At 47.9% G+C, this 27,838-nt stretch overlaps 1 protein-coding gene across 4 annotated transcripts in view; it reads right to left on the bottom strand.

Moving 5' to 3' along the window:
- Nucleotides 1–27,838, bottom strand: part of MLH3 (mutL homolog 3) — a 182,821-nt gene that overhangs the window by 16,007 nt on the left and 138,976 nt on the right. For all 4 annotated transcript variants that reach the window (XM_033952510.1, XM_033952512.1, XM_033952509.1 and 1 more), the window contains 4 exons: nucleotides 24,425–24,584; nucleotides 23,942–23,965; nucleotides 23,774–23,852; nucleotides 23,331–23,482 (listed from right to left, as the gene is read on the bottom strand). In XM_033952510.1, coding sequence (XP_033808401.1) covers nucleotides 23,331–23,482; nucleotides 23,774–23,852; nucleotides 23,942–23,965; nucleotides 24,425–24,584 — 415 coding nt within the window. The remainder of the gene's footprint in view (nucleotides 1–23,330; nucleotides 23,483–23,773; nucleotides 23,853–23,941; nucleotides 23,966–24,424; nucleotides 24,585–27,838) is intronic.

Genomic DNA, 27,838 nt, shown 5'->3' with positions numbered 1-27,838 from the left:
AGCCTCCTGTATGTTTCCTCTCCTCCAGACCTCATTCTCTCCCCCAACTTTTTCTTTCTGTCTCCCTGTTCCCCCTTCTTTCTGTCTCCGTGCCCTCCCCCAAGCCACTCGGTTTGCTGCCACCGCAATCGGGGAACAGCCCCCAAGCCACCGCCGTCCCAAGCTTTCCCTGCAGAAGTGTTGCGCTGACCAGCATTCCGCTCCCTGACGTCAATTCTGACGCAGGAGAGGAAGTTCCGGGCCAACAAGGCATTTCTCCTCATTCCATCCAGTCTGAGCCCCATCTCTCCTTGATCCAGCATTTCCCTTCTGTGTCTGTCAGAATTACCATTCCACCTATTTTCCAGCATCACCCTTCTTTGTGTCCATCTCACCTATATCCCTATCTCACCACTTTTTCAGAATCTTCATTTGTCTCTGTCCTTATCTTTACGCCATGTTCACCATTTGCCCTTTCAATGTCTTTATCTCCCCCCACACACTTTTTCAGCATTACTTCTATGTCTCTATTTCACCTCCTCTTCATGTCCCCTCTGTATCTCTATCCTTATTCAGTAGGTCCTGCTTACCCTTTCTCTTCTTTGTGTCACTATCTCCATTTTCAGCTTTCTCCCCTTTTCCTTTGTTAATGCACCCTGTAGCCAGAATCTTTCTACCCTCCCTCCACTCCGGCCCAGCCCAGTATGAAATATTTCCTTTTGTTTCCCTCCCCTCTCTCTTCTCCTCCCTCACCCACGAGTCCTGCACCTGGCAACACCCCCCTGCTCTGCGGCTCTCTTCAGCAACTCGTCAGCAGCGGTGATCAAGACAAGCTGCTGACATCGAGGCCTTCCCTCTACGAGTCCCGCCTTTGTGGAAAAAGGAAGTTGAAACAAGCGGGACTCGCAGAGGGTAGGCCCCGACGTCAGAAGCTTGTGTCGATCGCTGCTGCTGAGTTGCCGAAGAGAGCCGCGGAGCAGGGGATGTGGCCGGAAGCAGGTAGAAGAGAGAGGGAGATAGGAAGGCTGTAGATCTCCGGAGCATGACACCGACCCCGGCCAGGATGATTTCTTTTTCAGGCTGCATCTTACAAGTCCGGCGTCGCGGCGGGAAATAGCCATGCTGAGCAGTGAGCTCAGCACTACACAGATGAAAGCCTTGCTTGCTGATTGGTCCGGCGGCACGGCGGGACGGGGCCGCCGGACCAATCAGCAAGCAAGGCTTTCAACTGTGTATGTGCTGAGCTCACTGCTCAGCATGGCTATTTCCCGCCGCAACGCCGGACTTGTAACTGCATGCCTGCGTGACACACTACCGGAGCCGCAGCAAAGGTGGAAAAGAGCCGCATGCGGCTCTGGAGCCGCAGGTTGCCGACCCCCGGTCTAGGCATACTGTATGTAACCAGCCATCATTTTAAGTATGTATATGCCCTATTTTAGGGGGGTGGTTGTTCTTTTAGCATGTTATTTCATTAATTCTGAGTTCGGTATTACAATATATTGTTCTTGGTTTTTAGCTTACACATTATTTATTCTTTTCTATGACATGTTCGCATCGCAATTTTACTCAAAAGTATAAATAGGTATCCATATTTCCATTCAAGTTTCATCACGGTGCTCTGATTATCCCAGGACAAGCAGGCAGGTATTCTCACTAGTGGGTGATGTCATCCGACAGAGCCCCGATACGGACATCTTGCAAGCATGTCTTGCTTGAAGAAACTCCGAAGTTTCGAGATGCCCGCACCGCGCATGCGCCAGTGCCTTCCCGCCCGATGCTCCGGGCGTGTCTCCTCAGTTCTTTTTCTTCCGCGGAGCTGAGAAGTCTATCTTCAATTTGCGCCCATTGAATCTCTTTTTTTGCCTTCTTTTTTGCCGCGGGTTGAGTTCTTTTGGGCTCTCCTGTGCATTTATTTCTTTCTTTGATTTCTTTAAAAAAAAAAAAAAAAAAAATTTTTCCTTCCGATACCGGGTCGGCCGCGTGGCTGGGTCCCGCGCCTTCGACCTTGCAGCGGAGCTTTTCCGGCCTATGTCCCGGCCGATTACCGGTTTTAAAAAGTGTAGCAAGTGCCAGCGCGCGATTTCGCTCACGGACCCTCATCGACGCTGCTTACAGTGTCTGGGACCGGATCACTTCCCGAAATCGTGCCGGCCTTGCTCCACTCTGACGGCGAGAGCGTTTAAGTGCCGCTGTCTGCTGTGGGAGTCCATGTTCAAGATGGAAGCTTCATCGGATCCTGCAGCTTCGACATCGACATCGACGGGTGCTTCGACTCCTTCCGCGAAGCCTCTGCCTCCCCGGATGTTTCGGGCCTCCTGAAACCGGCATCGTTCACACCGGTTTCGGCCCCGGCTGCGGCGCCGGTGCCTTCCTCCGTCTCCTCGGAGCAGGTATCGACCCCGACAGTTCCACCGGTGGTGCTCAAGGTGCCGAAGACTGGCAAGCAGAAGCACGCAGCACCGAAGGAGCGCGGAGACCGTGCGGAAGGGCCCTCTTTTGGTGCGGATCCCTCCATATCGGCTTCGTTGCGATCCCTTCTGGAGGCTCAGTTCATGGAGCTCATGCAGACCATGGGGCCTCGGCTGATTGCCACCATCCAGGGTGACCTTCCAGCTTCGGCTTCGAGGGGCGGACCGCCCCCTCCTCCTCCTCCTCACCGCACGACCTCATTGCTCGGCGAGGAGGAGCGGCGAGCGGTGTCCGGGTCCTCGTGGAGGTCCTCCGTTAGCGCTATACCTCCTTTGGAACTCCCTTGGTGATATGCCTCCCTTGGAGCCCATCCCCTCGAGGAAAGCCTCGTTTAGTGACCTGCCTCCCTTGGAACCGATTACTCCGCCCCATGACTCAGTGTGGCGTCCACCTTCGGGGCCACCCAGTCCTGGGCATAGCAGGAAGCAGGACGAGTTCTTCCGAACCCCCTACCAAACCTGGGCGTCGTCGGGAGAGGCGCCGACTCTTCCACCTCTGCGATCGACGGCATCGAGTCCAATCTGCTCCTTGGCGGCGTCTGAGCCAATTTCTCAACAGACGGGCTCGATCCCCTTCCAGGCATCGGGAGGGGCATTGGTCCAGACATTCTTCGAAGCATTCCTCTCGGCACTCGACTGTCTCGCCTCAGAAGAAATTGCCTCCGTTGGGGTATGCTGCTTCGACTGGGTCTCCTCCTCCGGGCCCGGAGTTCGAGGACCCTGAGGTTTTCTACTCGTCCTGTTGCTCACAGGCCTCTCTGGAGCCTGAAGCCTCTTTTTCTTCTAGTCCGTCTCGCAGACCGGCGACGGCGGACCAACTGTCCTTTTCATCGTTCCTCAGGCAGATGGCAGATGACATGGACATTACTCTCGATGCTGGGTCTCGATACTCCAAGGAATACCTCGATACCATGCACTTTCCTCGTCCTCCAGCGGAGTCCTTGCGGCTTCCCCTGCACAAGCTCCTCGACCAGACCTTCATGCGATGCTTCGAGTCTCCTTACTCTATCCCTGCAGTCCCTGGCAAATTGGATGCGCGGTACCGCACGGTGCATCATAAGGACTTCGAGGGTCCTCAGCTTTCTCACCAGTTCCTCCTGGTCGAATCCTCGCTCAAGCGGTCTCATCCTGGCCAGGTCTATGCTTCAGTGCCTCCGGGCCGCGAGGGCAGAACCATGGATAAGTTTGGTCGACGCATCTATCAGAATTCGATGATGGCGTCTCGAGTCCTGAATTACAATTTCCACTTTGCAGCCTACTTGGAATTTTTTCTACCTGTGCTTCGGAAGTTCACACCGTACATCGAGTCCCAGGCTAGGTTTGAGTTTGAGGAAGTGGTTGCTTCACTGTCCCAACTTCGGCTTCAGTTAATGCAATCTGCCTATGATGCGTTCGAGCTCTCAGCCCGAGCGGCGGCCTGCTCGGTGGCGATGCGCCGGTTGGCCTGGTTGCGGACCATTGATATGGACCCGAATCTTCAGGACTGCCTGGCGAACGTCCCGTGTGCTGGGGCGGATCTTTTTGATGAATCCATCGAGACTGTTACGAAGAAGTTGTCTGACCACGAAAAGTCCTTCCAATCTATCCTTAGGCCGAAGCCTAAGCCTCAGCAGTCTCGACCTTCTCGTCCGCCGTTGATTTATCAGCGATGTTATCAGCCGAGGCAAACTCCACCTGCGAGGCAACCGGCGAAGCGCCAGCCTCCCCAGAAGGGTCAGCCTAAGTCTCAGTCGCCTGCTGTCCCTAAGACCACTCAGCCTTTTTGACTGTCTCGTCGAGGGCATAACCAACCTCGTTCTGCCTCCCCCTTTTTTTCCCATCGGAGGGCGCCTCCATCATTTTTATCATCGCTGGGAGGCCATAACAACCGACCTCTGGGTCCTTACTATCATCAAGGAAGGATACTCTCTTCATTTCCATCGGGTCCCTCCGGACCACCCTCCAAGAGAGTATCCTTCCAACTTGACTCAGACCGCCCTTCTTCTCCAGGAAGCTCAGGCTTTGCTCCGGCTTCGTGCTGTGAAGCTGGTCCCGACGGACCAACTGGACCAGGGGTTTTACTCCCGGTACTTCCTTGTTCCAAAGAAGACGGGCGACCTGCGACCCATTTTGGACCTCAGGGCCCTCAACAAATTCCTAGTCAAGGAGAGGTTTCGCATGCTGACTCTTGCTTCTCTCTACCCTCTCCTCGAGCAGAACGACTGGTTATGCTCTCTGGATCTCAAGGAGGCCTACATTCCCATTCATCCGGCCTCCCGCAAGTTCCTCAGATTTTGGGTGGGACATCTACATCTGCAGTAACGGGTGCTTCCATTCGGCCAGTCCTCGTCTCCCAGAGTCTTCACGAAGTGTCTGGTGGTGGTGGCCGCTGCACTCCGGAACAGGGGTCTTCAGGTATTTCCATACCTCGACGACTGGCTCATCAAGGCCCCGTCTGCTCCAACGGTCATTTCGGCGACCTTGACCACGATCTGCTTCCTGCAGAGCCTAGGCTTCGAGATCAATTTTCCCAAATCTCATCTGTAGCCTACCCAGTCCCTTCCCTTCATCGGGGCGGTACTGGACACCATTCAGCTTCGAGCATTCCTTCCTCCTCAGCGCATGGATGCTCTTCTTTGTCTCTGCCAGTCTGTGTCTTCTCACCAGTCCATCTCAGCGAGACACATGATGGTCCTCCTGGGCCACATAGCCTCTACAGTTCATGTGACACCCTTTGCCAGGCTCCATCTCAGAATTCCTCAGTGGACCCTAGCTTCTCAATGGACTCAAGTGTCCGACCCGTTGACTCGACACATCATAGTCACTCCTGCTCTTCGGCGGTCTCTACTTTGGTGGATGACCTCTTCGAATCTATCCAGAGGTTTGCTGTTTCACACTCCTCCTCATCAGAAGGTTCTCACAACCGATTCCTCGACCTATGCCTGGGGGGCTCATCTGGATGGGCTTCGCACTCAGGGATTCTGGACCAGTGCGGACCGCCTCCATCAGATCAATCTTCTGGAGCTCAGAGCCATCTTCTATGCTCTTCAAGCTTTTCAACATCTGCTTCACGACATGGTGGTCCTCATCCGTACAGACAACCAGGTCGCCATGTATCATGTGAACAAACAGGGGGGCACGGGATCAGCCTCCCTCTGCCAGGAAGCTCTCAGAGTCTGGGATTGGGCGGTTCGCCACAATGCCTTCCTCAAAACTGTCTACATTCAGGGGAAGGACAATGTCTTGGCAGACAACTTGAGTCGTCTCCTCCAGCCTCACGAATGGACTCTCCATTCCGACCCCCTTCATCAGGTCTTTGGGGGACGCCTCAAATAGACCTCTTTGCGGCTCCCCACAACTTCAAACTGCCTCAGTTTTGCTCCAGGATCTACACTCCTCATCGCCTCGAGGCAGATGCCTTTCTGCTGGATTGGGGGAATCGATTTCTGTATGCGTTTCCTCCATTCCCTCTCATTCAAAAGACTCTGGTCAAGTTGAAATCAGACCATGCCACCATGATTTTAATAGCTCCTCGGTGGCCCAGGCAACCTTGGTTCTCCCTTCTACTTCAACTCAGCAGCAGGGACCCGGTCCTTCTCCCAGTTTTTCCTTCTCTGCTTACTCAACATCAAGGATCACTGCTTCATCCCAACCTGCAGTCTCTCCACCTGACAGCTTGGTTCCTCTCAACGTAACCCCTCACCAGTTTTCTCAAGCGGTGAGGGATGTCTTAGAGGCTTCCAGGAAGCCTGCTACTCGACAATGCTACTCCCAGAAGTGGACTAGATTCTCTTCCTGGTGTATTTCCAATTTCAAAGAGCCTCAGCGTGCTTCCCTCTCTTCTGTGTTGGACTATCTTCTACACCTGTCTCAGTCTGGTCTCAAGTCGACATCTATACGAGTCCACCTGAATGCTATTGTGGCTTTCCATCAGCCTCTACAAGGGAAACCTCTCTCTTCTCATCCTGTGGTTTCCAGATTTATGAAAGGACTTTTTCATGTCAATCCTCCTCTCAAACCGCCTCCAGTGGTTTGGGATCTAAATGTTGTCCTTTCTCAGCTTATGAAACCCCCTTTTGAGCCTCTGAGCAAGGCTCCACTTAAGTTTCTCACTTGGAAAGTGGTCTCGCAGGGTCAGTGAGCTTCAGGCCTTGATGGCGGACCCACCTTTCACAGTATTTCATCATGACAAGGTGGTCCTCTGCACTCACCCGAAATTCCTGCCTAAAGTGGTCTCTGAATTTCACCTCAACCAATCCATTGTGCTTCCAGTGTTCTTTCCAAAGCCTCATTCTCATCCTGGAGAATCGGCTCTTCACACTCTGGACTGTAAACGTGCTTTGGCTTTCTACTTGGATCGCACCAAACCACACAAAACTGCTCCTCAACTTTTCGTCTCCTTTGATCCAAACAGGTTGGGACGACCTATATCGAAGAGCACCATCTCCAACTAGATGGCGGCTTGTATCTCTTTCTGCTATGCCCAGGCTGGATTACCCCTTCCCTGTAAGGTCACAGCCCATAAGGTCAGAGCAATGGCAGCCTCTGTAGCCTTCCTCAGATCGACACCGATTGAGGAGATTTGTAAGGCTGCCACTTGGTCCTCGGTTCATACATTCACCTCTCATTATTGTCTGGATACTTTCTCCAGAAGGGATGGGCAGTTTGGCCAAACTGTGTTACAAAATTTGTTCTCCTAAGTTGCCAACTCTCCCTCCATCCCATTGAGGTTAGCTTGGAGGTCACCCACTAGTGAGAATACCTGCCTGCTTGTCCTGGGATAAAGCAATGTTACTTACCGTAACAGTTGTTATCCAGGGACAGCAGGCAGCTATTCTCACGTCCCACCCACCTCCCCTGGGTTGGCTTCTCTGCTAGCTACCTGAACTGAGGAGACACGCCCGGAGCATCGGGCGGGAAGGCACTGGCGCATGCGCGGTGCGGGCATCTCGAAACTTCTGAGTTCTTCAAGCAAGACATGCTTGCAAGATGTCCGTATCGGGGCTCTGTCGGATGACATCACCTACTAGTGAGAATAGCTGCCTGCTGTCCCTGGATAACAACTGTTACGGTAAGTAACATTGCTTTTTGGCTCCACTATTTGTCACTTCTGTCCACCAGGTCTGGATATCCATTACCGGCTCATATTTTAAAGATTCACTCGTTATAATTAGCGGTGATCCACACGTCTCTTCATAATGGACATGTACGATTTTAGCATTTGGATCTTAGTACTAAGGGTTTGTCTTTTCTGGTTTCTGCTTTTCGTTTGGAGTCTTTTGAGTTTAGAATTACATTTTATGACATATTTTTGTGGTTATAATTGTATGACATGTCTAAATCGGTCAAGTTATCCATTCTTTTTATTATTTTTTTGTCCCCTCATACAGTGGCAGACCGCCCCGGGTGCCAGCCCTAGGGGGGTACACAGCCGGCTGGATCCAGAATCTTCCGAGCTGCTCTAAATGGCACCTGCACCTCAGCGCGGCTGCCATACTTATTACGAAGCAGAGTCGGCAGCCGCACTGAAGTGCAGGAAGGTCCCGCGATGACTGCATTTGCTGCCTCTGCCTCTGGAAGACGTAAGTGACGTCAGAAGGGGTGGACCGGCAGCTGCAGTCATTGCGGAACCTTGCCGCAACTCCCTGCGTCTGCCGGCCCACCCCCTCCAATGTCACTTATATCTTCCAGAGGCAGAGGCAACAGAAGCAGTCATCATGGGAACTTCTGGTTTGGAGGGAGAGAGGAGCATAGAAAGGTGGTGGAGGGAGAAAAAGGGGATCGGGGTGGTATGGAAGGGTGGTGGAGGGAAAGAAAGGTGGGGCAGATGGTGATGAAATTGATGTGCAGGGAAAGGAGAGAGAGACATAAGGGGGAAGGATACTGGATGGAATTGGGTTGGAGGGAAAGAAAGGGGGCAGATGCTGGTGGAAGTGGGGGAAAGGGAAAGGAGAGAGTGAAATGCCAGACAATGGGGGAGTGGGAGAGGGAAGGGAAGAAGAGGAGAGAGATGCCAGACATTGGAGGAGGGAAGGAAAGAAGATGGATGCCAGAATAATAGGGGTGAAGGGAGAGATTGAAGTGGAATACAAGGAGAGAAGAGGCAGAGAGAGGGTAGACAGTGGATGAAAGGAAAAGAGTGACAAGACTATGAGGAAAGCAGAAACCAGAGAAGACAATGTAGAAAAAATTATATTTTTTTTTTTTTTTTTGCTTTAGGGGAGATGCATCGCTGTTTCTGTGGTGTTGCATTATATGCAGAGTCCAGCTTCTTGGTGGTTCAATTTAACCTTTGTCTACTTTATTATGAAACCAGCTCCTTAATTGTAACTTTTTTCCTGGAGATTGTCCAGTTATCTTAATTGTAACTTTCGTTCCTGGAAATGTCCAGTTATGCATTGTATGCAGAGTCCAGCTTCTTGGTGGTTCAATTTAACCTTTGTCTACAGCTGCAACTTACCCAGTCGGATCTCCCATATGAGGAACGACTGGGTAAGTTGCAGCTGTACTCACTCGAAGAACGCAGAGAGAAGGGAGACATGATCGAGACGTTCAAATATGTCACAGGCCGTATCGAGGTGGAATAGGATTTCTTTTTCCTTAAAGGACCCATGGCAACAAGAGGGCATCCGTTGAAAATCAGGGGTGGGAAATTTCATGGCGACACCAGAAAATATTTCTTCACCGAAAGAGTGGTTGATCGCTGGAATAATCTTCCAAAACAGGTAACTGAGGCCAGCAGCTTGCCAGATTTTAAGAAAAGATGGGATTGACATGTGGGATCTCTTCATGGAGGTAGTTAGGGGGTGGGCCATTAGTGTGGGCAGACTAGATGGGCCGTGGCCCTTTTCTGCCGTCATGTTCTATGTTTCTATGTTACTTTATTATGAAACCAGCTCCTTAATTGTATAATGTAACCAGCTCCTTAATTGTAACTTTTTTCTTGGAAATTGTCCAGTTATCTTAATTGTAACTTTCGTTCCTGGAAATGCCCAGTTATCTTCTGATGTAATCCGCTTAGAACTGCAAGGTACAGGCGGAATAGAAGTCAGTAATGTAATGTAATGTCTACGTTTTTCTATTTTATTCCCCCTTTTACAAAACTGTAGAGCGTTTTTTTTAGCACCAGCCATGGTGGTAATTGCTCAGAATTCTATGAGAGTCTGAGCTGTTACCACCATGGCTAAAAACCACATTACAGTTTTGTAAAAAGGAGAGGGGTTAGTTTGTGATTACATATTCCATACTAGGCGAAGGTGTTTTCTGTGTTCTGTATGTTCGAAAGACATGGTTTTTAGTTAGGATTGACTGTGTAGGATTGATCTGTACTAGTCTGGCTTGTTTAGTTTTACAATGGGTTTATTGATGTACTACTCACTGCAGTATGTAAGATGCTGCCTTTTCCTAGGTAGACTCTTGTGTGATGTGTGGATTATTAGTAAAAATCATGTTTTTCATACAGATGGGGTATATGTCAAAAAACGATGGGCCTTGGGTGTCACATATGCTAGGTACACCACTGCCTTCCTGGTTTATATTTAATCCACAAGCCTGCTTTTAGAACCTACTTATGTATCCCTCTGATTCATGACAATTTCACTTCTCATGTTATCTTATCCATTCTTTTTATTATGCAACTGCCCAGATAAGCATCATTCTTTGACGTGATTGGACCTTGAAAACTAACGGCAACAGTGTTCTCCCCATAAATTTTTTCCAGCCATGAAAAACATTTGCTCCGTTTAAAAAAGTTTGAGAGGCGCTGCTCTATACCATTTGAAAGAGGGCAAATATCTAATTATTCACTTCTAGAATTGGATACTTCTTAAATTTAATAAAAAATTATGGAACAAGTGTCAAACCTTAAGAAAGGCAGTCATATTGAGCATTGGAAAATAACTAATAATAATTAACTAATACAAATAGTACACATTTAGGGCTCCTTTTGCTAAGCTGCACTAGCAGTTTTACCGTGCACTTAGCTCGCGCAGAATTGCCACACATGCTAGACGCTAATGCCAGCATTGAGCTGGCGTTAGTTCTAGCCGTGTAGCGCGGCAATTCTGAATGTGCTAAAAACGCTATTGCAGCTTAGTAAAAGGAGCCCTTAATTTTCCCCACCACCAAATTTCCTCGTCCCGCCCCACCCGGCTACTTTTTCATGCCACCCGGCTGGAAAAAATTTCTGGGGAGAACACTGAAATGCAAAACAGCAACAATGAAAAACCAGAAGAATAGGTTATAAAACATTAGAAATATGAACAGCAAAACAGTGCTATAGGGAGAGACAGCCTGCACTGTCTGAACCAGGGACCCCTTTCCAAACTAAGTGCTAAGCCCATTCTGATGGCATTCTTATAAAAGCTGGTCAGAAAACAGAAATCCAGCTTACCAGTACTTGTAAAGGCAGATGACTGGTGAATCAGTAAGGTATAGGGTAGGTTCCCGGAATAAAGTGTGAGTTTACAAGAAAGAAGATTAGCAAAGATAAGAACCTAATCTTTTGTTCTTGTACAATCCCACTTTATTTCGGGACCAGTAGGACGTAACAGAGCAGTCCCGAAAATTCATGGTGGGACTGATAAGCCTGCTGACAAAACGAAAGCACCAAAAGCAGCATCCTGCTTAGCCGCCACATCGATCCTATAAAACTTGGTGAATATTGTAACATAGTAAATGACAGCAGATAAAGCGGTCCAGCCAGTCTGCCCATAAGTTATACCCATTAAAAAATACATGATTAAATCAACTTGTTTCTTCTTTGATATTTCTGGGCCATAGACTGTAAATGCTGAAGTTGCCATCCAAGCTCACTCCAGCCTATCCAACCATCCCGTTGTATGCATGATATTTACCGTAAAGTCTGGCCAGTAACATCCTCATGTTCCAACTTAGTGGAGTTACCATTGATTAGTGGAGTTCCAACTTAGTGGAGTTACCTAGCCCATCCTACACTGAATCACCATATATGGGACGCAGACCATGCAGGTCTGTCTAATACCGGCATTTAGTTCTTTAATTTACATCCTTCATTTTTTTTTTTTTTACGTATCTTTATTAGCAATTGTAACAGGAACATACAATCAATAGTGGTGAGAGCAGAGAAAAAATAGAACAAGCACAAAAACAACAATGGAAACTATGACAGTAGATGATTCATAGGCAAAAACCTCGTGGCTGGATGCCCCACACAATTGACATTTTATGTGTAATATACAAAACCCCCGAAACAAACACAAACACACTCAAACCCCAAACTCCCAGCCACAAACCACAACAGGCGGACAACAAACAACCCACAAGCAAACCCCCAAACATCCAGCACACCCAAACACACCCAAGCAGCCACCCAGGGGAGTAGCAAAGAAGGAAAGAAAAAAGAGAAACGGTCTCCATTCCAAGAAGAAATCAGGGTATGGAATCCGTGGTCTCCGACTCCGAGCTGGAACAGAAAGTTAAAGCCCGCTGCCAGAGAGCATGATACCCCCGGAGGGCAAGTGTCCCACACCGGGGAACACACGAAAATTCATACCGCCCCACCTCCGCTAGTCGAGCAAGCCACTGTGGGAAGGAGGCCACGGAATCAACCACCCAATGGTGTAACAATAGCTTTTTTGCCACCAAGACAGCCATTTAAAGAACCCTACGCTGAGGTAATATAAGCCCTCCCTCAATCAAGTCCCGTTGATCTCCCAAGAGCAAGAAACCATAGCTCCAGGGCACAGAGCGTCGAACAAGGCGTTCCAAAAATGAAAGAACTTGCAGCCATAAAGCAGAGGAAGGGCATTCCAAGAAATGGTGAAGAAGGGTACCTAAAGAGTGATTACATTTAGTACAAGTCGCTCCTTCCCAAAGGCCCATGAGAGCCCCCTGTGCCCGGGAGATATATGCTCGATGCAAAATTTTAAATTGCATTTCCCGAAGATCCATGGAACCCCCCAAGGCATGCACATTGGCAAAAAGATCAAGAAATGCCTTGCGGTTAAGAGGAAGATCAAGCTCCGATTGCCAGCGCGAGGCCAGTCGATCCACGGATCCCAAATCAGAAGCATTCTTCAGAATCTGATACCAGATAGATAATTTGTTGAAAACAGGAGGCACCTGGAAGAACTGAACATCCAAGGGACCACAGAGCCAAGCATCCCCCCACTTGCAACCAAGGGACAAATAGTAGTGCCGAGCCTGAAGGTAAGCCCAAAAATGAGTCTGGGGCAGGTGCCAGTGAGATTTCAATTGGGCAAAGGTCGGAAACTGCCCACCCACCACAGTTAGGAAGTCATGAAGAGATCTACACCCCCTCTGATCCCATAGATGAAACCAAGAATGACCCACTCCCGGCAGAAAATCAACATTTCCAGACAATTGCAGTAGGAGGGAAGCTGCCGGAGTCTTCCCCTGCCGACGCCGCCACCACCACCACGCATGGCGCAGGGGTAGAAGAAACGCAAACTTGGGCCCCCCTCCTGGGATAACTGAAAGCGGTGCATGAAGAAGGGACAAGACTGAGTGGGGAGTGCACCACGATTCCACCCAACCCCGGGGAAAAAATTTATAACAACCCGACCAACCTTTATGGATAAACCGAAACAAAGCTGCAACGTTGTAGTAACGAAGATCAGGAAGGTTCAATCCTCCCCAAAATTTGTCCAAAGACAAAGTGGCATAGCTAATCCGGGCACATTTATGACACCAAATAAAAGAAGAGAAGATCGAGCGAAACAGACGTACATCCCCATCAGTAACCCAAAGAGGTACGGTCTGCAAAGGTACAGGATCTTAGGAAGTAGTATCATCTTAGACAAAGCCACTTGACCCCAGAGTCCCAACGGAAGATCTTTCCATTTATCACACAATCGATGGATCTCATCCAGATGGTGACGCACATTATATTCGTACAGAAGCTTGAGATTCGGACTTAAATACACCCCAAGATAGCGCATCAGTCTCCGTACCGGCGGTATCACTAGGCCCATAAATCCAGGCTCCAAAGTAGTAGACCGCAACGGGAGAAGTTCAGATTTAGCACAATTGACTCACAGACCAGAAATGTCTCCGAAGGAACGAACAAGAGCAAGGGCACGCCCCAGATCAGAGCGAGGTTGGTCAAAATAAAGGAAAATATCATCAGCAAAGAGGTTAATACGGCTCTCTTGGTCCCCAAGGCGAATACCCCGAAATCTGAATCTCCACGAATCTTAGCGGCAAAAGGTTCGCTAGCTAACACGAAGAGCAGCAGAGACAGGGGGCAGCCCTGCCGCTTCCCCCTGCCCAAGGCAAACGGAGCAGTGAACTGACAATTTAATAAAAGCCATGCTTGCGGTCGGATATATAAGCTATAGATCCATTGATGAATAGGGCCCTCAATACCAAACCGACGCAAAACCCAGAAGAGATACTGCCAGGAGATGCTATCAAAAGCCTTCTCCATGTCCAGGCCCACTATAGCTGAGGTCCCCTCCAGTCCACGTCGGGAATGCAGGGCCATCAAAGCGCGAGCTAAATTCATTGATGCATATCGGCCTGGCACGAACCCGGCCAGGTCCTCATGAATCAAGAGTGGCAAAAATGTATTCAAACGGTTCGCCAAGATTGCGGCAAAGAGCTTGGCGTCCAGATTAAGAAGAGAAATGGGCCGATAGGACCCCACCTGGGCCGGGTCCTTACCCGGTTTAGGCAATAGCACAACGTGAGCCAGATTAGGGTTCCCCAAACCCTGCTCCGCGGACAGCGCATTGAATGCCTCCGCCTACACAGGAGAGACCTGATCCGACAAAATCTTGTAGTACTCAGAACCAAATCCATCAGGACCAGGGGTCTTAGTTAACTTAAGCTTCTTGATACCGAGTTGCACCTCCCCAGGACTAATAGGGACATTCAATTGTTCCACCTGAGCAGCTGTCAACCTAGGAAGCGTGAGCCCCTGAAAGAAAGCATCTCTATCAGAGTCCGAGAACGGGCGGTTCGCATACAGGGATTCATAAAAGTGAAAAACTGTTGTTGGATCTGCTGTTCCTGGGTGAAACGAGCTCCCGTCGGATCCTGAATGGACAGAATAACCTGGCGCTGTCTTGGAGGACAAACCAGGTTAGCCAACAGTCTCCCGGTCTTACCTCCCCATGAATAGAAACATAGAAACATAGAAATAGATAAGGGCCACGGCCCACTCCAGTGACCCTCCCTATCTATCTTTGCGGATAGATCCCACATGACTATCCCATCTGGCCTTAAAATCCGGCACACTGCTGGCCTCAATAACCTGAAGTGGAAGACTATTCCAGCGATCAACCACCCTTTCAGTGAAGAAGAACTTCCTAGTGTCACTGTGCAGTTTCCCGCCCCTGATTTTCCACGAATGCCCCCTTGTAGCCGCGGGACCCTTGAAGAAGAAGATGTCTTCTTCCACCTCGATGCGGCCCGTGAGATATTTGAATGTCTCGATCATATCTCCCCTCTCTCGACGTTCCTCGAGTGAGTAGAGCTGCAATTTCCCTAACTGCTCCTCGTATGGGAGCTCCTTGAGTCCCGAGACCATCCTGGTGGTCATTCTCTGGACCGATTCCAGTCTCAGCACATCCTTGCAGTAATGCGGCCTCCAGAATTGCACACAGTACTCCAGGTGCGGTCTCACCATGGATCTATACAGTGGCATAATGACTTCAGGTTTACGGCTGACGAAACTCCTGCGTATGCAACCTATGATTTGCCTTGCTTTGGATGAAGCTTGCTCCACTTGGATTGCAGACTTCATGTCTTCCCTGACAATTACCCCTAAGTCTCTTTCTGCTTCAGTTCTTGTCAGGATCTCGCCATTTAGGGTGTAAATCTTGCATGGATTTTGGCTTCCCAGGTGGATGACTTTGCATTTTTTGGCATTGAAACTGAGTTGCCAGGACCTAGACCAGTGCTCCAGAAGAAGTAAGTCATGCACCATATCGTCTGCCATTGCTTTTTTGTCTGTTGTGCTTTTGCTCACTACATTGCTCAGTTTGGCATCATCGGCGAATAATGTTATTCTACCTCGGAGCCCTTCTGTCAAGTCTCTTATATAGATGTTGAACAAGATCGGGCCCAGGACGGAGCCTTGTGGCACTCCACTTATCACCTCTGACATTTCAGAGGGGGTGCCATTCACCATCACCCTCTGAAGCCTACCTCCAAGCCAGTTCCCAACCCATTTGGTTAATGTGTCGCCCAAACCTAAAGAACTCATCTTGTTCAGCAACCTGCGGTGTGGCACGCTATCAAATGCTTTGCTGAAATCCAGGTAGACGATGTCCAGGGACTCACCAACATCCATCTTCCTCGTCACCCAGTCAAAGAAGCTGATCAGGTTGGATTGGCAGGATCTCCCCTTAGTAAATCCATGTTGGCGGGGATCCTGTAGATTCTCCTCGTCCATGATCCTATCCAATTGGCGTTTGATTAGGGTTTCCATTAGTTTGCTCACTATTGAAGTGAGACTCACTGGTCTGTAGTTTGCCATCTCCATCCTGGAGCCTTTCTTGTGTAGTGGAATGACGTTAGCCGTCTTCCAGTCCATCGGGACGTTACCTGTACTAAGGGAGAGATTGAAGAGCGCGGATAGCGGTTCCGCCAAGACATCACCCAACTCCCTGAGTACCCTAGGGTGTAGGTTGTCAGGCCCCATTGCCTTGTTGACCTTGATTTTTGACAGCTCGCAGTAGACGCTGCTGGGTGTAAATTTGAAATTACTAAACGGGTCTACTGATTTAATCCTTGTCTGTGGCTGAGGGCCAATTCCCGGCGCCTCGCGGGTGAAGACTGAACAGAAGTATTCATTTAACAGTTGGGCTTTTTCCGAGTCCGTCTCTACATAGTCTCCGTCTGGTTTTCTGAGTCGTACTATCCCGCCCGAGTTCTTTTTTCTGTCACTGATATACCTGAAGAAGGATTTATCACCCTTCTGGATGTTCTTTGCTAGAGATTCCTCCATGCGGAATTTGGCCTCCCTAACTGCCGCTTTTGACAGCTCTTGACTTGGTCAGATAATCTACTCTGGAGTCCTGTGTCCCTGATTGTTTGTAAGAGATTAATGCTTTTTTCTTCTCTTTGATGAGGTCCGAGATCTCCGTAGAGAACCACTGTGGCTTGTTGTTCCTACTCCGTTTGCTTACTGATTTAACATAGCGGTTTGTTGCTTCCTGTATGGTGGTTTTCAAAGTTGACCACATTTCTTCCACGCTGTCGGTGTCTGCTTGGATTTGTAGCGCCTGGTGAACGAAGTTTCCCATGTCTTGGAAGTTTGTGTCCTTGAACTTGAGAACCTTGGTCAGTGTGGTAGATTTCATGAAACCTTTCCTGAGATTGAACCATATCATATTGTGGTCACTGGAGGCCAAACTTGTGGCAGTAAATATTGGGTGCATATACATTACAGAACATCAGTTTACTCCCCCACAATTTCCCCAGTACAATAATAAAGCGGCCCTCCTTGTCTTGAATCTGTTTATGGAAGTGAAATGGCAATCTCTTATGAATCAATATTACCACTCCCCTTTTTCTCCCCCCAAATGTAGAAGAGTAAACTTCCCCTACCCATTGTCTTTTTAATTTTCCGTGCTCAACTTGAGAAAAATGTGTTTCCTGGACAAATGTAATGTCAGCCTTTTTTAGACTACTCAAAATTTTTGTGCGTTTAACCGGAGATCTAAGGCCGTCGACATTAAGGGATATCACGTTCAAATCAGCCATTCTCAAAAAGGAAATGGTGGTATGTTGTATTATGGTAGATACCCCAAGCACTTAGGTCAGATCCCACACCCCACCACTGCACTCAAAGAAAAAAGCCCCTTCCTCAACCCTTCCCACATCTATTCATACACAGACCCTCCTACTCTCCCTGTACCCCAATCCGAACACTCGCACACTCTTCGCCCCTGTTGATGCTGTGTGCAATGCAGCCTCCCTGTACCCCATCCCTGCAAAGCTCCAAATCCCCCCACTTCAAAAGAACAACCCCCACATAACAATTAACAATCCAACTGTAGAAAATATGAAAACTATCCAAGCCAAGAAATAACATGAATCTCACATCCCCGGATCTGCAATTAAACAACATTAGTCCTGTATATTGCAAACCATTACAGTGGATCGCCAGGCCATCACCTAGATCCGGGCATTCCTCAAAGGAGGCAATCTGTCTCGTGCAGGGATCTCTAAAAGTAGCGGCCTGAGGGATAAAACTCCCAGCACAATTCAGGCTATCAAATAGGCTCTGGTGTTTGCAATCTCTGACACTGTCTCTCGCAGTAGCAGAATAGGTTCTAGCCAGCTACCGGATAACAGATGAATCGGGACTCAAACTGGTATGCAGGGACATAGTATTAGTAAGTCCATTTTGGAGTCCAGTCAGTTCGCCATGTTTAGCTTGTTCAGAAAAGCCCAGGCCTCCTCCACAGACTGCAGAAACAAGGTCTTACCCTCATGCCACACATGCAACTTAGTGGGGAAAATTAAAGCAAAGGGCACCTTTTTCTCATGTAAAACGGAGCAAAGGGGGCCATAACTTTCCACTGGGCTGCCACACAAGCAGAATAATCATTGAAAATCAAAATCCTGGCCCCTTCATAGTCCAAGGGGCCCGCTTTTTGATATGCCTTCAGGATCTCTTCCTTTTCCCGCCAAGTGCAGTATCGGGCTATGGCCAATCTTGGGCGGTTTTCCCCAGACTGCTTGGGACCCATGCGATGTGCCCTCTTGCAGCCATATTTAGCCGCATCCTTCTGAAGGCCCAATTTCTGCAGCAGCCACTGGCTAAAGATACGGTAAGGATCTGTATCAATGATAGTTTCCGGTAGCCCTATGAGTTGTAAATTATTGTCGGTTCCTGTTTTCCTACTCTTCCACCTTGTTCTGGAGATCCTGCAGCTCCCTCTGCATCATAGTGATGGCACCATTCATATCCTCACTCCAATCCTCTTGCAAGGAGATTCGTTGTTCAACCTCCGTTACTGTCCTGCCCTGTGAGTCAAATTTTTCATTTAGGCCAACCATATCCCAGCCGATAGATCCTGGACCGCCTTTGAGCTCGTTTCTGACTCCCAAGTCTCTAAACTCTGCCTCAAGTTAAAATCTTGCAACTGCACCTTAGATCCTTTCCCCTCCTACTTATACGAGAACATTCCAGCTCGGGCCATTTCATCTCTCACTAAACTCTTAAACTCCGCCCTGCTCTCAGGCCTATTTTCGACAGAAATGGGACGCATCTCCTTATCCCCTCTCTTGAAAAAAGCTGATCTGGACCCCTCCACTCCTTCCAGCTATCGCCCAATAGCCAACATTCCTCTCCTGACCAAAATGCTGGAATCTATCATAGCCCCCCAACTCTCATCCTATCTTGAGAGATTCTCCATTCTCCTACCCTACCAACATGGATTCAGACCCAACTACAGCACTGAATCTCTCTTAGCCTCTTTGATCTCAAAGGTCCAACAACTCCACTCCTGCAACAAGTTCGCTGTCCTTCTTCAATTCGACCTCTCTGCAGCTTTTGACATTGTCCACCATGACATACTAATCCTCCAACTCTACGAAATTGGCATAAATTCCACAGTCCTAGATTGGTTCTCAAAATTCTTACGTTCCCGCTCCTACTTCGTTAACATGAATGGTACCTCATCCTCCCCTTGGAAACCGCTCTGCGGAGTCCCCCAGGGTTCACCTCTATCCCCGATTCTTTTCAATGTTTATATGTCCTCCCTGAAACTCCTCCACCTATCTACCTCTGAGACACTTTACACCTACGCCGACGACATCCTTGTCCTTCTCGAAACTGACTCTAACCTCACCAACCTCTCTGACAACATCTCAACTTGCATAACAAATCTCCAATCCTGGGCTCTCACCGTTCAAATGAAACTAAATGAGACCAAAACAAAACTTCTTTGGCTTGGCCCGAAATTAGATCAGCTACCCTCCCTCATCCCACTCCCGCTGAACTTTCGTTGCTCTCCTCTGGACCCTCTCGAGTATTGCCATGTCCTTCTTGAGATATGGCGACCAGTATTGGACGCAGTATTCCAGATGTGGGCGCACCATTGCTCGATACAGTGGCAGGATAACTTCCTTTCTTCTGGTAGTGATACCTTTTTTGATAATGCCCAACATTCTGCTCGCTTTTTTTGAGGCCGCTGCACATTGCGCCGCCGGCTTCATTGTGTTATCCACCAATAACCCCAGATCTTTTTCTTGGCTGCCTTCCCCGAGTACCCTCCCTCCCATCGTATAGCTGTACATGGAATTCCCCTTCCCTATGTGCAAGACCTTACATTTCTCCACATTGAAGCTCATCTGCCATTTTTTTGCCCACTCACTCAGTTTGTTCAGGTCGCTCTGCAGTTCTATGCATTCCTCAACAGTTCTGACCTTGCTGGAGAGTTTTGTGTCATCCGCGAATTTGATAACTTCGCACTTCGTCCCCGTTTCTAGATCATTAATAAATATATTGAACAGCAGTGGTCCCAGCACTGACCCTTGCGGAACACCACTTGTGACCCCTATCCAGTCAGAGTAGTGCCCCTTTACTCCTACCCTCTGCTTCCTGCCCGCCAGCCAATTTTTGATCCATCTGTGCACGTCCCCTTCCACCCCGTGACTCCACAATTTCTTCAGTAGGCGTTCATGGGGCACCTTGTCAAAGGCTTTTTGGAAATCTAGATATACGATGTCTACGGGGTCACCTTGGTCCAATTGTTTACTTATCCCCTCAAAGAAATGCAGTAGATTCGTCTGGCATGATCGGCCTTTACAGAAACCATGCTGGCTTGATCTCATCAGATTATGTTTTCCTATATGCTCATTGATACCTTCCCTGATCAGTGATTCGGCCATCTTCCCCGGAACAGAGGTCAAGCTCACCGGTCTGTAGTTTCCCAGGTCACCTCTTGATCCTTTTTTGAAGATCGGTGTAACATTCGCTATCTTCCAGTCCTCCGGGATTACCCCTGTTCTCAAGGACAGGTTGCAAATATGCCGCAGTAACTCTGCTGTTTCATCTCTGAGCTCTTTCAGTATTCTCGGGTAGATCCTGTCTGGACCCGGAGCTTTGTCAGTTTTTAATCTATCTATCTGCCTGAGAACGTCTTCGAGGGTTACCTCCATGCATGATAATTTCCCCTCTTGATCTCCCCTGAAGATTTCTTCCGGTTCTGGCACACTGGATGTGTCTTCTATTGTAAAGACCGACGAGAAGAACTTGTTTAGCCTACCAGCCACCTCTTTTTCCTCTTTCACCACTCCCTTCCGGTCACCCTCATCCAGGGGTCCCACCTCCTCCCTCGCTGGCTGTTTCCCTTTCACATACTGGAAAAATGGTTTGAAATTTCTTGCTTCCTTGGCCAGTCTCTCTTCATACTCTTTCTTGGCTTTCCTGACTACTCGGTGACATTCTTTTTGATGCTTCCTGTGCTCTCTCCAATTTCCTTCGGTTTTGTCTTTTTTCCACATCTGAAATGATTTTTTCTTGTCTCCTATCACTTTCTTTACTTCACTTGTTATCCATGCAGGGTCCTTAGTCTGATTCTTTTTGGATCCTTTCCTAAATCTTGGTATATATAGGTTTTGCGCCTTGTTTACTGTGTCCTTGAATAGGGACCAAGCTTGCTCCACAGTCCAAGTTTCCTTGGAGCTGTTTCTGAGTTTCTTTCTCACCATTTGTCTCATGGCATCATAGTTCCCTTTCTTGAAGTTAAACGTTGTTGCCTTGGTTCTCTTTCCCTTAGGTAATCCTATTTGCACTTTGAACTGAATCATGTTGTGGTCACTGGTTCCTAGTGGTCCCACGACCTCCACACCCTTTGCGGGTCCTTTCAGCCCATTGAGGATCAGATCCAGAATCGCTGATCCTCTCGTTGGTGCCTCGACAAGTTGTTCCATGAAGCAGTCCTGAACAGCTTCCAGGAACTCCGTTTCCCTTGCACATTTTGAATTTCCAAGACACCAGTCTATCCCAGGATAGTTGAAATCTCCTATAACTATGGTGTTTGGGTTCTTGCATTCCCTTCTCAGCTCGGCTACCATTTCTGTATCCTTAGCTTCAGTTTGCCCAGGTGGACGGTAGAACAGTCCTATCTTTATCTCGGATCCGTTGCTTCCTGGTACTTTGACCCACAATGACTCCAGTTGGGCATTTGTCGCTGCTGTGTCCACAGTGGTTGAGTGAATGGTGTCCCTTATGTATAGTGCTATTCCTCCTCCTTTCTGGTAAGTCCTGTCTTTTTGGTAGAGTTTGTATCCTGGCAGTACTATGTCCCATTTGTTTTCCTCGTTCCACCATGTTTCTGTGATCCCTATGATGTCTAGTCTCTCATTATTGGCCATAACTTCTAGTTCCCCCATTTTGTTCTTTAGGCTCCTTGCATTAGTATACATGCCGTTCAAGTCCTGGCATTTTCCCTTCCTCGCTATTTTCCCTTGCATTTCATTCTTCATTCTGTCCCCTTCCTGATCTGCCAACTCCTGAGTATTGTCTCTTTTGTCTTCTCTTTGTGGTAGATTCCTATTGCCTTCCCCTTGTGGCGTGTTCCTATTGTCCTCCTCTTGTTCCTTCGCATCATCCAGTCCTATTTTGACTTCCCCTTGTAGTATGTTCATCCTGTCCCCCTCTCGCTTCATATGGCTCCCTTGTTTGTTCACAGTCTGTTGCTTGCCACTTGTGTCTTCCCCGCAATCTTCCCTCTCAGTACCCTCTCTGGATACTGTTTCCCGAACCGTAGATACCAGGTCGACTGTCGGCTTTCCCCTTCTACTTAGTTTAAAGCTTGCTCTATCGCTCTTCTGACGTTATTTGCTAGTTGTCTAGTTCCCTCCTTGCTAGGAATTATTTAAAAAAGGGATGGTTAACAAGACTAAGAATGTTATAATGCCCATGTATCGTTCCATGGTGTGACCTCACCTGGAGTACTGTGTTCAATTCTGGTCTCCTTATCTCAAGAAAGATATAGTGGCACTAGAAAAGGTTCAAAGAAAAGCAACCAAGATGATAATAGGGATGGAACTCCTCTCCTATGAGGAAAGATTAAAAAGGTTAGGGCTCTTCAGCTTGGAAAAGAGACGGCTGAGGGAAGATATGATTGAAGTCTATAAAATTCTGAGTGGAGTAGAATGGGCACAAGTGGATCGATTTTTCACTCTGTCAATAACAGACTATGGACTTTTCCTCCAGGAACTTGTCCAAACTTTTCTTAAAACTAGCTACGCTATCCACTCTTACCACATCCTCTGGCAATGCATTCCAGAGCTTAACTATTCTCTGAGTGAAAAACAATTTCCTCCAATTGGTTTTAAAAGTATTTCCCAGTAACTTCATTGAGTGTCCCCTAGTCCTTGTAATTTTTGATGGAGTGAAAAATTGATCTACTTGTACCCTTTCTACTCCACTCACGATTTTGTAGACTTCAATCATATCTCCTCTCAGCCGTTTCTTTTCCAAGCTGAAGAGCCCTTACTGTTTTAGTCTTTCCTCATACAAGAGGAGTTCCATCCCCTTTACCATCTTGATCACTCTTCTTTGAACCTTTTCTAGTGCCACTATATCTTTCTTGAAATAAGGAGACCAGAATTGAACACAATACTCCAGGTGAGGTCACACCATGGAGCAATACAGGGGCATTATAACATTCTTAGTCTTGTTAACCATCCCTTTTTTAATAATTCCCAGCATCCTGTTTGATTTTTTTACCATCGCCGCACATTGAGCAGAAGGTTTCACCGTATTGTCTACTCATATCACAAGGCAATTCAGTGGGGCTTACAAGTTTGCTCCTCCTGAAGCTTCAGAGCATCCTCCAGCATGCGCCCCCCCCCCCCCTAAAATAAGAACAACCAGGATAACAACCTTCCTCTCCCCTTACCCACTCATAACTGAGCAAGCCTTGGTCTTAGTACCTGGGTGTTAAGCTGCAGATGATCTGTGTCTGCAAGGGGCAGCATAGAGGGTCTCCCATGTGCACACTGGAATGGTAATTGGCATCTTGACAGAGCTTCAATAAGACTGCAGCTCTCCTCAGCACTCAGACTGTTATTAAACTTAATGGCTCCTGAGGAAAAGAGGATAATGATCAGAGATAAAGATACTGACCATGCACCAAAATGGTTGCAAATGCCCCATAAGCTCCAAGATACAGTTATTTGTCAGAATACTCAGGGCCATCTCCTTTCTCTGTGTGTGATTAACTTTAAGTGTCCATGAGAACTCACAGGGAGAGCAAGTACAACGGAGTATGCAGCAGCAAAGTACCTCTTGTCCTCCATGGCAGGCAGAAGCCTCCATTTATCTGTAGAATGCAGTAAAAAGAGTTCTGAGTGGATCTCCAGCATAGCTGGCTTACCATGGCATGCCTGAGATGCCAGAACCTTCAGGACAGTTGGGGGAAAGCTTCCACGTGCTCCGCCTGCAGTCTGCAGCAGCTAAAAGCAGCAAAGGAACAGAAGGTGATGAGTCTGAGAATATCAAGACAAAGGTTCCCTTCAACCCCATTTTGCAAGATTGAGCTCACCTCAACTTGTTCCCGGATGAACTCCTAGGAGGGGAAAGAGGAACATTTGTTAAATAAAAATTCTGATGTCTCCTAGAGATAAGATTTGACAGGCAAATGCATAAAACATAGTATTAAAAATGTGAACATAAGAATTGCCGCTGCTGGGTCAGACCAATGGTCCATCGTGCCCAGTAGTCTGCTCCTGCAGCGGGCCTTAGGTCAAAGACCAGTGCCCTAACTGAGACTAGCCTTACATACGAACATTCTGGTTCAGCAGGAACTTGTCTAACTTTGTCTTGAATTCCTGGAAGGTGTTTTCCCCTATAACAGCCTCCGGAAGAGGGCAAAAAGTCACCACTCAGCCAGTCTGGTTTTCAAGAAATTCATGAGTATGCATGAGATAAATTAGATTGCCCTGCCTCCATTGCATGTATATCTCTCTCATGCATATTCATTGTAGGTATCCTGAAAAACCCTGCTCTAGGGTATTCTGCTACACACCTCTACAATGCTTTGAGTCACTGCTGGCCTTCTCCGGCGAGCTTCATTGGCCTCTCTCTCAACAAAACACAGGGGCACCGAATGCACAAGAATGGAGGGGATGCTGGCTTCTGGGAATGAAACTCCTAGGCCCAGCTCTTCCAGGCTCCTTTGATAGGACCTACAGAAAACAAACTAAGGATATTAGGACTAACATTTCCCAGAATACAGAGCCTTATTTGATAATTTATTTAATTCATTTTCTATTCCGTTTTCCCCAAAGAGCTCAGAACGGGTTATAGGTTAACATACATAATATGCAATTAATAGGTTACAATTTACCATAGTTACATAACAAGTTTTTATCCTAACTCGATACATACTAGAGATCTATTACCAATATACATAATATACAGTATATGTTAGGACATAACATGATGAACTGGTTGACTGAAGGATGGCAGACGGTTAGTAGAAGGTGGAATCTACACAGAGGATAGAAATATAAGTAATGAAATGGAGGAGGAGTAGCCTGATGGCTAGTGCAGTATACTTTGATCCTGGTGAATTGGGTTCAATTCTTGCTGCAGCTCCTTGTCACCTAACCCTCCATTGCCCCAGATACAAATATCATAGATTGTGAACCCACTAGGGATAGATAAAGTACCTGCATATAATGTGTATAGTGCTGCGTATATCTAGTAATGCTGTAGTGATCGGTACTGGGACTGATTCTATTCAACACTCGTATTTGTGAGCGATATTGCTGAAAGATAGAAGGAAAAGTATGTCTTTTTTGTAAATCTTAGCCTCATCCACAAAGAATGGACAACATGGAAAAGAATCTATAAAAATTATAATGGTCAAATGTTTATATAAGAATAGCCGTATTGAGTCAGATCAGTGGTCCATCTAACCCAGTATCCTGTGGCATTGTGAGACTCAAAGATGAAGGGGAGGAATATGTAGAAGTTGATCAAGGCCACATTGCTTAACAAATATTTCTGTTCTATGTTCACAGCTGAAACTCCGGGAGCGGTACCGCAGAAGACAAACGTTAATAGGGATGAAGGAGTAATAGACCCTGATCGATTTTCAGAGGGTTGTGTTCTTGAGGAGCTAGCTAAACTAAATGTAGACAAAGTGACGGGACCAGATGGTGTACATCCTAAGGTGCTGAAGGAACTTAGGGACGTTCTGGTAGCTCCACTGACTGACCTTTTCAACAAGTCTCTAGAGTCAGGAGTGGTACCTGAGGACTGGCGAAGGGCGGATGTGGTCCCTCTCCACAAAAGTGGAAGTAAGGAAGAAGCAGAGAATTACAGGCAAATGTGCTTTAACGTAGATAAATGCAAGGTCATGCACATAGGGAAAAAGAACCCATTGTTCGAGTATAAAATGGGGGGGGGGGATTGCTGGGAGACACCGGACTTGAGAGAAACTTGGGTGTGCTAGTGGATCCATCCATGAAACCATCCGCACATTGTGCAGCAGCCTCGAAGAAAGCCAACAGGATGCTGGGCATCATCAAGAGGGGCATAACAACCAGGACGCGGGAAGTCATCATGCCGCTGTATCGAGCGATGGTGCACCCACATCTGGAATACTGCGTTCAATATTGGTCGCCGCACCTCAAGAAGGACATGGCGGTACTTGAGAGAGTCCAAAGGAGAGCAACGAAACTGGTAAGAGGGCTGGAAAACTGCCCATACGCCGAGAGGCTGGATAAGCTGGGGCTCTTCTCTCTGGAAAAGAGGAGGCTCAGGGGGGATATGATAGAGACCTTCAAAATACTTAGGGGCATAGAGAGGGTGGACAGGGACAGGTTCTTCAGACTAAAAGGGACGACAGGTACGAGGGGGCACTCAGAGAAACTGAAGGGGGATAGGTTCAAATCAAATGCAAGGAAGTTTTTCTTCACCCAAAGGGTCGTGGACACATGGAATGCGCTCCCGGAGGAAGTGATCCGGCAGAGTACAGTACAGGGATTCAAACAGGGATTGGACGGATTCCTGAGGGACAAGGGGATCGTGGGGTACTGAGGGAGGTGCTGGGGTGTTGCATAAGTATAGACAGCTCACCAGGTCGTGCAGGTGCAAGGCCGGAGGGTTAGGACTTTGATGGGAAGATAGGACTTCGATGAGAAACCTAGGGGGCAAGGGGGCCCCTTCTGGTGATTCAGATAGGTCATGACCTGTTGGGCCGCCGCGGTGGCGGAATGCTATGGGGGAAATGGACCTGTGGTCTGACCCGGCGGAGGCACTGCTTATGTTCTTAAGTCTGACTTTTGTGGTAAGCAAATTAATAGAAACACTTTTAAAATAGAGAATGGTGAAGTTTCTGGAATCCTGTAGATTATAGGACCAGAGGCAACATGAATTCACTAGAGGTCAATCTTGTCAGACAAATCTGATCAATTTCTTTGACTGGGTGACCAGAGAATTGGATAGAGGATGTGCGCTAGATGTGGTGTATTTAGATTTTACAAAGTCTTTGACAGTGTTCCACAAAGACATCTAATAAATAAATTGCCCTCGGGATGGGTCCCAAAGTGATGGGCTGGGTCAAGAACTGGTTGAATGGAAGGCAACAGAGGGTAGTGATCAATGGAGATCGCTCAGAGGAAAGGGATGTTATCAGTGGTGTGCCTCATCAAGGTTCTGTTCTTGGGCCTGTTCTTTTTAACAATTTTATAAACAATATTACTGAAGGGTTGTCAGATAAGATTTGCCTCTTTGTGGATAATACCAAAATCTGCAATAGAGTAATAATAATAATAATAATAATAATTTTATTCTTATAGACCGCCATATCAAAAAGGTTCTAGGCAGTTCACAACAAATAAAATTGATACATACAATGCAGATGAAATACAACAAGTTGAATGAAAAAGAACTCATTAAAAGTTAAAACAGATTGCATTAAGATACCAACCTATCAAATAGTTGTGTCTTTAGCGGTTTTCTAAAATCAGCATAAGAAGGAACGGCTTCCGGTGATGTCACCGACCAAGATGGAGGGTTAGGGAATTTGCTCTGACTCTCCGCTGCATTAAGCAAACCTTTCCCCGCTGCGGGCAGCCCAGTGTTGAGTGCGAGTAAGAAGCCGGGAGTGCGCGCTGCCTCTTACTGCTGTGGGATGCCGTCGCGGAAAAAAACTGAAGCCGGTAGGGCGCTGGACCGCGGGGGTGAGAAGGGCGGCCTCCGCCATGTGTGTGGGACCTCCAGCGTGTCCACGCGCGAGTCGGGAGACAGCGCGTCGGAGGAGGAATCAGAACGCGGTGCTTCCCCGAGGCTGAGGCGTGCTGGTGCAGCGGCGGCTGTTACTAAAGCCGATTTACAACTGTGGGCGACTGAAATAAAAGATGAGGTGGCGGCTGTGAAGGGAAAAATCAAGGAGGCGGTGAAGGAGATCCGGCAGGATTTTGCGGATCTG

This window comes from Geotrypetes seraphini, chromosome 7, assembly GCF_902459505.1.
Source record: "Geotrypetes seraphini chromosome 7, aGeoSer1.1, whole genome shotgun sequence".
Classification (NCBI taxonomy): domain Eukaryota; kingdom Metazoa; phylum Chordata; class Amphibia; order Gymnophiona; family Dermophiidae; genus Geotrypetes; species Geotrypetes seraphini.
The sequence above is the reverse complement of the archived record's forward strand: the minus strand, read 5'-3'. Positions and strand labels throughout refer to the sequence as shown.